The sequence below is a fragment of the Indicator indicator genome, chromosome 15 (genome assembly GCF_027791375.1).
Source record: "Indicator indicator isolate 239-I01 chromosome 15, UM_Iind_1.1, whole genome shotgun sequence".
Taxonomy (NCBI): domain Eukaryota; kingdom Metazoa; phylum Chordata; class Aves; order Piciformes; family Indicatoridae; genus Indicator; species Indicator indicator.
Genome location: NC_072024.1, coordinates 17,944,851 through 17,958,301, shown reverse-complemented (window position 1 = coordinate 17,958,301; position 13,451 = coordinate 17,944,851). Strand labels below are relative to the sequence as shown.

General features: G+C 38.8%; 1 protein-coding gene across 1 annotated transcript; it reads left to right on the top strand.

The window, feature by feature from the left end:
* The first annotated feature begins 276 nt into the window (after positions 1-276).
* Positions 277-11,718, top strand: RFT1 (RFT1 homolog). The gene is made up of 13 exons (XM_054387487.1): positions 277-339; positions 441-526; positions 1,151-1,267; positions 3,077-3,266; positions 3,850-3,951; positions 4,779-4,913; positions 5,801-5,879; positions 6,089-6,139; positions 7,817-7,947; positions 8,210-8,354; positions 9,014-9,119; positions 10,417-10,666; positions 11,554-11,718. Exons 1-13 carry the CDS (start codon positions 277-279, stop codon positions 11,716-11,718), a joined length of 1,620 nt encoding a protein of 539 aa, XP_054243462.1.
* The last annotated feature ends 1,733 nt before the right edge of the window (positions 11,719-13,451 follow it).

The window sequence follows — 13,451 nt, the reverse complement described above, 5'->3', positions numbered from 1 at the left end:
GGCGCTGAGCCTTAGCTTTGGCACCTGCGCAGACTGGAGTGCCGGGTTACTTTGCACGTTACCGTATACGTCCAGAACATCACTTAACGCGGACACGCTTGCTCTGTGGTATCGCCAGCCGCTGAATGAGCGAACGCTGCGCGTGCTGTGCCCGGCACCCGTTTCCCGCCCAGAGGCCGATCCGGTCCCGGCAGCGCGGGGCACCGCCCCGCCTGACGCCATTGCGGCGCGACGGCGGCGCCTGCATTCCTTGCCGGCGGGGCAGGGCGGGGGCCGATGGCCTCGCAGGACGTGCTCGGCCAGACCACGCGGCTGGCCTCCTCCAGCGCTTTACTGCAGGTGCCTCCCCTTCTCCTCCTTTTCCTCCTCAGCGGTGCCCCGCGGGAGCCGCCTCAGCCTCGCTTGGCCCGCAGGTGTTTCCCGTGCGGCTTCCTCCACAGGTGCTGTTCCGGGTGATCACCTTCGGGCTGAACGCGTTCACTCTGCGCTACCTCTCCAGAGAGCTGATCGGTGTGGTCAACGTGAGGTGAGGAGGAGCACCGGGTGGGAAGCCCGTGTCCCGCATCCCGACCGCTCTTTTCTAAAGCCTGACGTACGGGAGGCTTCCTCAGGAACAGGGCTCCCGGCTCTGGGATAGGGCATTAAGTGGCTGTGCTTGCTGCAGATTCTCTGGGTTTATGGTCCATAGGGTGTGTCGCTAGTAACACTTTGCATAATGCTGTTTAATTTACTGTTTAGTGTTTCACAGAGTTTGATCATTGAACGTCTCAGAGTTTGTTTTGGCCTCTGATAACCTCAGTTTCAGTTACTGCTGGCCTGTCTTCATGTTAAGCCATCAGCTGGCTGAAGAAGAGACACAATTGCATATTATGTGCTGTTGCTATACAATAAATTTTGCAACTGCATCTTCGGTTTGTAGCATGCTTGAATTATTTCTGCCGTTTGAGTAATCACATGTAACTCTTTATCTTCTGTTGTAGGAGATAGTAATTATACCTTATGGCACCATGGGTTTTTTGGATACCTGTTAGATTTGTCTGTCAGGCAGCCCTGTGTAAAAACTGTCAGTGGTGCTACTGCATGAAGGATTTCAGAAATATTGTTTAAAGGAATAATTTTTTTTTCTTTTTTCCCTCCTCATCTCCTTTAGGCTGACTCTGCTGTATTCGACGGTTGTATTCCTAGCCAGGGAAGCGTTTCGCAGAGCTTGTTTGAGTGGAAGTACAAAGCGAAACTGGACCAAAACAATTAATCTATTGTGGCTGACGTAAGATGCCTTTTAACATTTACTTATTTAGAATTTACTTCAAATTCTTGTCTGAGAGCTCAAATAATGAGAGCAATTATTTATTTGCTGGGTAATTATTTTAGTATTGGGCATTTAATAGCTTCGATCGTGTTTCAGGACTGATGCAGAAAGCTGTTTGTTGCTTTAGCATTTATGGACTTGATCTCTTTTTGGAGTAGGTAGGAAAGCACATTGGCAAAGGTGTTATTGGGAGCTATGTGTTCTGTTATTTAGCCTGGAGTTTTAGTTATGTGGTAGCTGTTGCAGGACAATCCTGATGCACAAATATTTAGTCCTCTATTTTTTGTTCCTCTGCCTTGTCAGTCTTGCTCTTTTATTGCCTGATGTGCATTTATGAAGCTGCTTTATATTTCTTTCTTTCTTTTATCTTCCGCCTCAAATGGATTTTTTTTTCAAGGTCTCGAGCCCTGATGTGATTTATTGATATGGCAGCATAAATGCATTGGGTAGGAGATGGAAAGAGGTAGAAGAGAGTTGAAATTAACTAACAAGTAGTAAGAAGGACTGCTTCTTTCAACTGCAGTGCCGTTTATTGCAAAAAGTGGATAGGTTAAAGTTTATGTAAGGATGCAGCCAGTGTAATTGCACATTGGAGCTAAGCAGATTGTGAATAGTTTCTCCTTCCTGATTCCTGGACACACCTCTCTGCTACTTCTTCTCTGTCAAGTCTAGCAGCTGTGCAGCTCCAAATAGATGGGATGGGAAGTAAATTTACCTCTCTGACATGGTGGAAAACCACCCCTGTATGACAAAAGAGTAGTCTCCCACTGGGTCACCTTACTGACTTTCCCTGGCAATGGACAGCTATTAGCTGGATCTGGCCTAGGAATGGGCATTGTGTGTGATCATCTGCATCCAGGTGTAAAGAAGAGGGATTGTCTCCTTCAGGGATGAGCTTAGTACTGATACTTGAAATGTATTAGATCTGTTCGTTTTGCCTCATTATAATCAGTTTTCTGCTATTTGACCACCTTTCAAGTAGGCTTTAAATGACAGAGTTAACAATAACTGTGTGCATGCTTTTTTTTTTTTTTCCCCTCCCCTCATAGAGAAGCATAAGTTAATACCAACTTTCTTGAAGGATCTGAAAGATATCTTAGTTTGATATCAGATACCTTAGGGATATGATAATAATGATGTAAAACTTTCTGCACGCTGCCAGAAGCTTTGTGTTCCTGAAGCACTGTCAACAGAAGGTAATACAAGTCTGCACTCATGTCCAGTCACCAACTGAAGTGGTTCAGGACTACACTAAAGTATTGGTGAACTGACATACCTCAGGTGCAGGCATGCATTTTCTTCCGCTCACTCTGCTGTCACTCTCTGAAGAACCATGGATTTTTGAAAGAGTGAGGCTAGCAGTTAGAGTGGTGACACCTTAACCTGTTACAGCAAGATCCAGCAAAGCTTGTCTGCCAAACCCCTAGTAACCCAGCACTGAGAGGTGTGAAGTATTCTGCAGTCTGACAGAGGATCAGATTTGTTTGGTCCTAGGGAGCAAGAAATGTAGACAGTTGACCTTATGCTAGAGTCTTTAGTAGAAAATAGAGAAATCAGAAAAATGTTTTCCTTGTCTTGCAAAAGAAAGCCTTAAAAGTATTCATTTCAAAAAAATCATTCTTGCTATGGTAACAGTGGACATTAATTAAAACTCCTCAGAGTTTTAGTTGTTGGGTTTTAAGGAAATTTTGGCACTATGTGAAATTTAAAATTTTTTTTTTCCTTCTCAAGTGACATTTCTTTTGATTGTGTTTCTTACCTTTTCAGAGTCCCTCTTGGTGTTTTTTGGTCTGTATTTTTGGGCTTAGTCTGGCTACACTTGCTTGAAGTACCTGATCCTTCTGTGGTTCCACATTATCAGGCTGGTGTAGTAGCATTCGGTTTGTCTGCAGTTATTGAGCTTCTTGGAGAACCATTCTGGGTTTTAGCACAAGCTCATTTGCTTGTGAGACTTAAGGTTAGTGAAGTCCATGGGGTTGTATGTGTGTGTGTGTGTGAGAGAGTTATATTTCTCTGGTGAAAAGAACAATTCCTGAACTAGATCTTTTGTGTATTCAGGCACGTAGAAAACCACAGGACTGTGTGTACCACTTAGTACTGTATGGCATAGTTGTAACATAGATATGAACTTGTACCTGTTACAGCAAGTAAGTTAGTTTATTTAGGAATTACTACATTAATGAACATTCAATACTTAAGTAAGAGTTTTAATTGCAGGGAGAGGAACATAGTTTCTACAGTTTTGCATTTGAGTTGGTGGTTGTTGTGAAATATGACAATTGAGAACATGATTGTCTCAAGGAAAATTTTCTCCCTTATGTCCCATACAAAGGACTGGGAAAGTGCAATGTAGAAATTGTGAAATGCCAGAACAGGAAATACACAGAGAAATGACAATCTAAGCTCAGCAGAAAGGATCTCTGTCAGAAAGTCACAGTCACTTTGGAAGTCTTATATTCTGTGTGTGAAACTAATGTATTGTCAGCCTGTGTATGTAATTATGCTGGCAGAAAATAACTTGTGTTTTCCTTTTCTTAAAGGTAATTGCTGAAAGCCTTTCCGTGGTGTCAAAATGCATTTTGACAGTTATTTTGGTAGTCCTTTATCCTCACTGGGGCCTCTACATTTTTTCATTGGCTCAGGTAATTTTCCTGTGTTCTTTTATTCTATAAATTCTTGATTCATCTGAATTTTGCTGCTGTTGATATTTTGCCTGCTGAATAACTTTTGAGGAGGTGAGAGAAAATGCTTCAGGGAGGTTTAAGATTTAGCATTACTGACTTGGCACTGACTCTCAGCAGTTTAGTGGATGCCTGTGTAGGCATGTTTTGCACATAAGGTTGTGTTCTGTTATGAATTCTATGGTAACTCTTAGTCACATATGCATTCTGATGCTTGAAGACTGTTCACCACCTGGATTCAATATCAAAACTTTGCATTCTGCTCTGAAGATTATAGTCACAGGTCATTTTATCAGCCTGTACCACCAACCTGTATCAGGATGTGCTACCCATGTGTAATGTACTTGGATGGAAACTATTTCTTTACTATAATGAAGAAGGGCTATACTGGCTCCCAAAACATTGGGTTGTCACCTATTAAAGGTCAGTTTGCCTGTGATCACATAAATGTGATCCACTTCAGATGTGGGCATTTGGTGGGGTTTTTGTCCAGTTTTTGCATTGGCTGTTCTCGGTAGTGTATAATTGATCCAAGACAGAGACCTGGTGTGCTAGCTCCTTTGTCAAATGGGGTTTTGGCTGAATAACTGCTTTATAATTGGAGTTTAACCATAGTGAATAGATATAAAAGTTGGCAAAGGGCCACGATAACATATAGATAACCTGGGGAGTTAAAGTCTTCATCTCTTTTAATAGGAGTAAGGACTACTTTTTACTGTCACTGAATTTGGAACTCTAGCATGTAATTCTGTGTGGCAAGCTGATGGTTTTTCTTCTTCCTTTTCCAGCTTTTATATGTCAGTGTTCTAGTAATGTGCCATATAATTTATTTTGTGGTGTTTCTGGGGTCTCCTGAAGCCACAAAGAAGTCGTTTCCAATTGCTAGAATGAAAGCTCTATTACCTACTTTGGTGGAAGATGAGGTAGGTTGCCCAGTTAATTTCTTGGTCTTAATTTTTTCTTGAGAGAGCTTTGAAAGTTAGTCTGAGATAATGGAGTTGATGGAATGATTTTGAGGATATCTCTGCACTGTAGAGGATGACTGATTGGAAAAAAACAACATTCAAATTGTTTGTGGTTTGTGCCAATAAAATCCTTGTCAGAAAAACATTATGAAATGTCTTTGTTGTTAGGGACTTACTGTTGACTTACCTTTAAGTATCTTTGCACGAACCATTAACTGGAAGCGGAACATCTGCAGTGGGCAGGAAAATGACCAGGTGTCACTGGATCTGAGACAAGGAAAGAAACCAGAACTGTTTTACCATATTTATTTTGGTATTTGGACTTTTCCACAAAATAAACACGGTGGAACACAGCATCCTATACAGCTACTGTGGTATCTCTGATGTCATCTCAAAGTGAGCCAAGAAAGAAATGAAAAAGCACAGTGAGAAAGAAGACATGTTGAAAAAGATTTGCAGATTGGAAAGATAAAGATAGTTGCAAGACTGCTGGGACAGTATGAAAAGCATTAAGCAATTCCTGTGTACAGTGAATGTGAAGGTTATACTGGCATACTAAACAGCACAGGGTTTTTCCCAGTCTCTTTGATTAGTGCTTCTTGTAGAAAGCTTATTTGGATACTTTATCTGCAACAACACTAATCTTCAGCAAGGACACAAGAGCTTTGCCAGATCAGATTGATGCTTGTATTTAGCATTGTTTTAGATGAGTTGTTAGTAGCTATGACACTGTGGGTTTTCCTCATCAGTACAGTTAGAGCTAGCCAAGAGTATTTGTATGTTGTTTCTACTCTGTAGATTCAATCATGCTTATTAACATCCAGTAATGTTTTTTTTTTTTTCAGACCTTTGTTAACTGGAAGGAAGCACGCTTAACCTGGAGTTTCTTCAAACAATCCTTCTTGAAACAGATTTTGACAGAAGGTGAGGCTTGACATCTGGTTGTGATGTAGAAGAGCTAGTGAATGCTATTTACAAAACTGAGAAAGCTGGGGTGGAGGTGAGCATGCGACTTCCAGAGATTGTTGCCAGCAAAGGTTACTAACCTAGATGAAGTTTTTTGAGAATATTCTGAACAAGTACTGGGAAAATTTTAGGGACTTGTACTGAAGTTCTTTATTTTGAACTTACAGGGGAACGATATGTGATGACTTTTCTGAATGTGTTAAATTTTGGAGATCAAGGTAAGTGTGGAATGTTGACAGTTTTCTCAGTCATTGCTTTTTAGGTGGTATTGAAGATAACTTGAAAATGTGAGATTACAGAATCGCAGAAACAGTGAGGTTGGAAAAGACCCTCAGGATCACCAAGTTCAACTAATAACCCTACTCTGCAAGGTTAACCCCTAAACCGTATTCCCAAGCACCACATCCAAACGACCTTTAAACACATCCAGGGTTGGTGACTCAGCTCCCTCCCGGGGCAGCACATTCCAATGCCTGACCACTCTTTGCAATCTAAACCTACCCAGTTGCAGCTTGAGGCCATTCTATCGCTTATTACCTGTGAGATGATTTCAAAGCCTTTGTGACGTTGAGATCCATTTAGATGAACGATTGATAGAAAAGAATTTAACTGAAGATTCTGGACTGCACATTTTCCTTTGAATAAAAACTTTCCCACTGGATGTATGATACCATAGGTCTTGTTTCTTTTTACCAAAACTTCATGTGTACATCACATCTGATGTATTGTAGTTGTCTGTAGTTTTTGTAATCCTGTTTTTCTGCTGTTTTCTGTCTTCATTTTGAATCTGTTACCTCTTACAGCAAGAACATCTTTGTTTGTAATGTTGCATCTCAAAACTGAATGCTCTTCTCTAGAATAACTTAGTCTAGTTATGGAGTAGTGTATGGCAGTAGCCCTTCAGATGACTGAGTTGCCAGCACCTTGGGTCTCTATAACTTGGGGAAGGAAAATAGGCTGTAATTCTTTGCCCACTGTTGGAAGTTTCTTGGGACAGTTTGAATTTCTTATAATTGCTGGCAGTAGTATGTTCTCCTTCATAAAAAGTGAGTATATGTGCTTGCCACTGCTAACTGTGGCTGCTACTGCTCCTCTTCCCTTGCAGAACAATTGAGCTGCCTCTTTCTTGCAGGGTCTTAAAAAGAGCAATGATTACAAATATGCCTGTACTTTCAAAATCTCGAGAAATATTTTGGTTCCGTTCCAAGTCCAATGCAATTATCCAGAACGTTATTACAAGGTTTCACTGTGAATGTGTAAAGCACTTCTCCATATGCCTGTCTTCATATGCTCTCAGTGACTACTCTGTGTGTGAGGTTATATATATACACACATGTAGATGTCTTGGCAGATTTGGAACAGTATCTTGCTGAGGATGGAAGTGCTTGTAAAATGTCATGTAGGATTGTTCTTCCACTTCAGTGGAAGTAAAAAGAGTGAGCAACCTCCCAATAAAAAATAGCTACCTTTCTCTTCTCCTGAATCAGTAAATCCTTACCATTCTTGTTCTCATTCAGTGAATTTCATGATGGCCTTTTACAGTTCTTCCTGTAGAGGAAGTTAAATGTGTCTTGGTGCTGCTACTGGATTCACATCTCTGTAGGTGATGCTGTTGCTCTAGATGGTAACATGTATGACCAATCTTTGTAATTCTGAACTGTGGTTGCTGAGACTGTCAGAAATTTTAGGGAACACTACTTTAATGTTCCGTTATTGGCATTGGATTCCACTAGTTTTCTCTTTGTTCAATGGAAATAAATTAGAATACACATTCTTGTTAAAGACTTGGAATTAAAATGTGCCAAAAGTTACAGATTACTGCTATCTTGTTCTGTGGTGTTTGGTTTTAATGGTTTTTGTGGGTTTTTTTGTGCTTTTTTTTTTTTTTTCTCAAGGTGTATATGATATCGTGAATAACCTTGGTTCCCTGGTGGCCAGATTTATCTTTTTACCTATTGAGGAGAGTTTTTATGTCTTTTTTGCTAAAGTGTTGGAAAGAGGGAAGAATATAAAGGATCAGAAGCAGGTACATTTGTTTTGGATTAATTAGAGCAGTTAAAAGTGCTGTTTGTACTTTTTCTTGAGCAGCCACATTCATGCTTTGTGTGAAAGTTGTAATGAGTGAAATACAGAATGGCATTATAGATATATAAAAATTGTTGGAAGTTAAGACCATGTGTATAGTGAAGTAAGAAAGAAAGAGCTTCACCCATTTTTTACGCTGCAGACTGGTTGTGGTTTTGGTTTTTTTTGTCACTCACTACTTGTTCTTTCTTCTTTTTTTTCAGGATGATGTTGCTATGGCTGCAAATGTATTAGAATTGCTGTTGAAACTTGTGCTTCTGATTGGTCTTACCATCACAGTTTTTGGCTATGCCTATTCTCAGCTGGCTCTGGATATTTATGGAGGCTCTATGCTAAGTTCTGGAACAGGTAAAGATGTACAGAATGAACAAAGAAGCCATTCTTTAAAAAGAGAATCTGCAGCTGTTAAGAATTCTTGCATAAATCATCACATTTTTTCTGTAAAACTCCTGTTGATTCCAATGACTTAGCTTGGCTGAATTTAAAGGACAAGAAAAAGATACAAAACCTGAATGGAGAATTTTGAAGTCACATAATCATCTCTCTGACTCAAAAATCTGCACATATTTTTTTATCTAGCACAATTTTGAATGTATTGAGCAGCCTTTTTGCTTTTCTTACTGTTGTGTTCAAAATGCACTATTTATTACTTTTAGTACCACATAATGACTATTGGATTAGTTTCCACAGACTTCTGTACAATAGAAGATTTGGGTTATGATAAATAGTACTTTTTCATTAGGAAATCCATTTTAATAAAATTCTTTGTTTTGATGGACATCTTTCCTGTTACTGTAACAACTGCTGTGCTTGGGTAGTTTGGGGTTTTGTTGCTTTTGTTCTTTTTCTTGGCTTCTTTATGTTCTTTTCAAAATATCTAGGCAGGAAACTTTTTTCAAATTAAGTTATTCCTGTTATTACATTATAATTTTTATTTCTTAGTGTAATAACAAAACACTTTTACCAAAGAAATAATAATTTCCTTATCATTCTGATGTCTTTTTTAGGTCCAGATCTCCTCCGATGTTACTCTTTATATGTCCTGTTTCTTGCTATCAATGGAGTGACAGAATGTTTTACGTTTGCTTTGATGTGCAAAGAGGAGGTAGACAGGTAGGAAGTAGTGTCCCCAGAATATTCCTGTAATTAATCTTCACGTGGTTTGCTTGGAGCTCAGTATGTAAACAGAACAATTGTTCTGCATGAATATATGCTTGGAAATGTTCTTTTTTAATATTTTTTTTTTTCCAAAGAGCAAGTTTCTTTCTGTAGTTGCTTTAAGAACTATGCTTCTCATCTCCAGAGCCAGATGCAACAGATGGGCAAGCAAATGTGCACTAATTCTGATTTTTACCCCCTTGTGTTTGTTGATAAACATTGATATTCATAAAAAATTAATTGTAATGACCTTAAAAAGGGATGAGTGCGTTTGAAATCAGCATGAAAATATTCTGCCCCGCTGAACACCAGCTACATATTTAGGTGTCTGCATGTAGATTTAGATGTAGAAGCTTTAGCAAGTGTTTAAATTCTTGAGTTAAAAGGTTAGAAACGGAGAAATAAAAATCTTTTAAATTAGCTTTTTGTACATCACTAACTGAAAAAGAAATTAAAATGTGGAGATTTGTATTCTGTACATGTGCTTGACAGGCTGTCACTGGAAACTCATGAAAATTTTGCAGCTTTTAAAATTTTTCATGGGCAGTTACTGTCTGTCAGATACACTCCTGAATGATCTAAATTGTGGGTCTGCATTCAGTGGTTTACCTGCTTAAAGTAGGAACTTGGACCAGATGACTTCCTGAGGCCCTTTCTGCCTTGATTATTTTCCAATTCTGTGTTCATCCTGGGTTGTTCACTCCAAGCCTCATGGCCTTCTCACTGCTGCCATCAAGCTTTTTTGGTTTAGGTAGCAGCTGTACATTACAAGGCCTTTCCAATTAATTTCAATGAAGTTTGCTTATCACAGTCAAAGCACTATGTTCTAGACCTACCAAGGGCTGCTTTCAGAAGTGTTTTCAAAGCCACTCTTTGGAGCAGAAACTAAATAAGGCATTATGTTGTTGCTGAGCATTATTATTTTTTTTTTTTAATACATACCTGAAATAAAATAGAAAAAATCCACAAGTTTTTACGTGATTAATCTTTGATAGTAAATTTGACTTTCTGAAGAGTGAAAAAGAGCTTCCTGCACATAATGGAGTTCTTGCTTTATTTCAATGTATTTTCCATTCTTCCAATGATTTTTTTTTTTAATATTTCCATTCTCCAATTTATCTTCTGTTACAAGACAGTAAGAGAATTTATGTTTCTCACTTCAGAAAATAAATGCCTTATTTCTTCAAAGATAAAGTTAGCAAGTGAATACTGTAGCTGTGCCTGTTGTCATTTCTTTTTTTTTTTTCCCTAGGTATAATTTTGTTATGCTGGCTTTGTCCTTCACGTTTCTGTGCATCTCTTACTTCCTGACCCACTGGCATGGCAGTATTGGCTTTATCCTTGCCAACTGCTTTAACATGGGTATTCGAATAGCTCACAGCATCCACTACATTTATGATTACTTCAAAACAAGTACCTACAGACCTTTGAGGGGCCTGCTTCCCTCACCGTTTTTGGTACTTGTTTACATCCTAAGTGGAGTTATCACTGGTTTCTCAGAGGTAAGCATCTTTTTCATTCTGTTTGCGCTGTGAAAGTTCACATCAAATGACTTTTGTGTCCACAAGCAGAGCAAAATCATTAGCAAAAAAAGAGTCATGAGGATAGAAGACTTGCATTACAGGCAAGGCAAGATAGAATATTAAGAGATTTTATCTTTGATATAAAGTTATTTTGTCCACCTGTAGAAGATGGGTTTGACAAGTAAAATAAAAGGTAGCATGTTTCTGCTGTCTGTAGATCAATCCATGTCCTTAGTTTGTAATTGAAGCTTTGCAGTAGCACAAAGAAACTTACTACAAATTCTGTAGTAAAGAAATAACAGAGGAAAACCAACCAAAAGAACAGAAACGAAAATTGCCAAAATTGCCAAGAGCACATTAATCACATTTGTTCTGACTACAGGATGGTAATTGCCCAGACTAGTTATTATGGAGGTGGTAGCATTTCAATGTACAGAAATCTGACAGGTTGGAAATCCGTTATGCCTTAGAAAGGAGAGCTTTGTAGTTTGGAATGAGCGATTTCTGGTGAGGCTTTGTAAGAAAATAGTGGTGCAAAGTAGCAGACTTGTGTGATGGCACCGTCAGTTTTCGTCATCTCTCAATGTATTTCTGCATGCCAGATAATAACAGCTTCCACATGTAGTGGGTATCTATCTACTGAATGCCTGTTTTCTGCTGACAGAATTTTCTTAAAGAAAGTGTTGTGATTACTGAAGATGATCAGTAGAATCAGTGCATGTGACAGAACCACACACAGCTTGTCGATGGTGTGATGTGAGCATAGTCAAAAGAGATGCTGGACCTTATTTTTTATTTTTATTGAGACAGTCAATCTACTTTGTGCTGAACTGTTTTCCTGCAATTGCTTCTTTCTTCTGGTGTAGGTATTCCTGTGCTGTGATAAAGGTTGGATGGGAAGGCTGATTCACATCTGCATGGGGGCTCTGTGCTTTGCAGCAACCATCATTACGATGTTCAGCACAGAGACCAAGCTGATCCACTTCGTCAGAAGCCAGTTCCTCTCCCAGTATATGAAGAAAGGAACATGAAATGCTCATGCAGAACAGTTCTTGTATGTGCTTGCAGTAAAGGGCTGTCTTTTCTTTTTTTTTTTTTGCCTAAGATCTGTGTGGAAGAACGTTTGTACATGTGTTTCTTGAAAGCATTGATATTGGAGTGGCAATGTAAAAGACTGCAAACTGAGTAGTAGTTTGTCTTTCGAACTGGTCAGTACAGTTCAAGAGAGCTGAGAGATTTTCTTTTTATCTATTGTTCTTTTTTAAGCTTTTCTTCAAACAGCCTCTTTGGTAATGAATGAAGATCTGAGGTACACTTGTCTGATGTAACCTAGTTGACAGACCTCATGAGGAGAGTTCCTGTTCTTGCCACTGAGGAGTACACATATGAAGGTATCATATGGCCTAAGATGTAATTAAGAATGCTCTTATTTGTCATGGTGGGCTGCTTAACTGGTTAGAAAAACAAATGATCTGACCAAAAAAAACCCTAAAAAACTCCTGGGGGGAGAAAAGCCAAACCCCAAAACAAACCAGAGGAGGGGCCAAGAGCACTGTAACTGTTTCTGAAGTAGAAGATAATGTGGTGCAGAGATAGAGTTGTCAGTGCATTGAAGCGTAAAGCAGTGAACAGAAAGTCCTGATGTTTACATGTAAATTAACGTTGGACACAGCATGTGGCCGTGCTAGCAGTGTGAGATTATTTCATTCAGCATATCATTCATTTATGAGTGTATTGATTAACTTGTCAGAAACACTCTGAAGCCTTCACTAAAAGAAAAAAAAAAAGGAATTTTGAGCAGTGTTTTGCAAAAGGTGTTAAGTGCAATCACAGTGACACTGAAGTTCCAGAAGGTTAATCATAAAACTTCTTTTAGTCTTTTTTGTTTTTATCTGAGATTTTAAAATGAATATTTTTAAATAGAAACGGTTTTGACTTGTCTGTGAAACTGAATATTAAACATATTTAATAAGATTTTTTTCAAGGATTTATTTGTGTTCAGACTTTGATTATTGGATAAAAAAATATTCTTTCTGTTGTAACAAGTTTTCCTTAGGTCTTATTCAGTCTTAACCTTTATATTGATATTTTTTTTTTTTAGTTGTTTTGAAAATTTGGACCATTTAGCAGCTGTAAAATCAGATGTTAGGATGCTGGCTTAGGCTTACTAATGGTGTATCTGATGATCTGAGATTGGAAGTTTCAGCATGTGCAAGTGGCAGGTTTATAATGATTGATGTTCCCTTTGTGGTGGTTGGATGGACCAGATTTGTCAAGTGATGAAAAATGCATGCTCAGACGTGTTCAGTTGAAAGCTTTTAGTTTAATTATGTAGCAATTCCTCAGGTCCTCAGACTGCTTAAAAAATTACTGTAATGATTTACGGAGTTCATCCTGGTAACCAAAGCTCACAGAGTGAAACACTTTCTGGTATTGGTGTCTTTGGCTTGGTACTGTTAGAAACAGTAACCCTGGTGCTTTTCTAAACCCTGGTAGTTTTCACTTGAAGAATGTCACCAGAGATAGTTTATATGAAAATGTAGTGGTTGGAAAGTGAATGCACAGAAGCTAAAATGTAACAGTAGGAGGAAGAGAAAGGTACACTTCCACCAGGTAATGATGGTGTCTCTGTTGCCTTACTGGGAAGGGTAGCAGAGACTTGCTGTTTCTTCTGAAGTTGTTATGAAAACTATCTAAATAAAAAATGCCTTCACTAATTTGTCTGCCAAGTGAATTTACCAGTTCTTTGCTTTTTACATTTTTT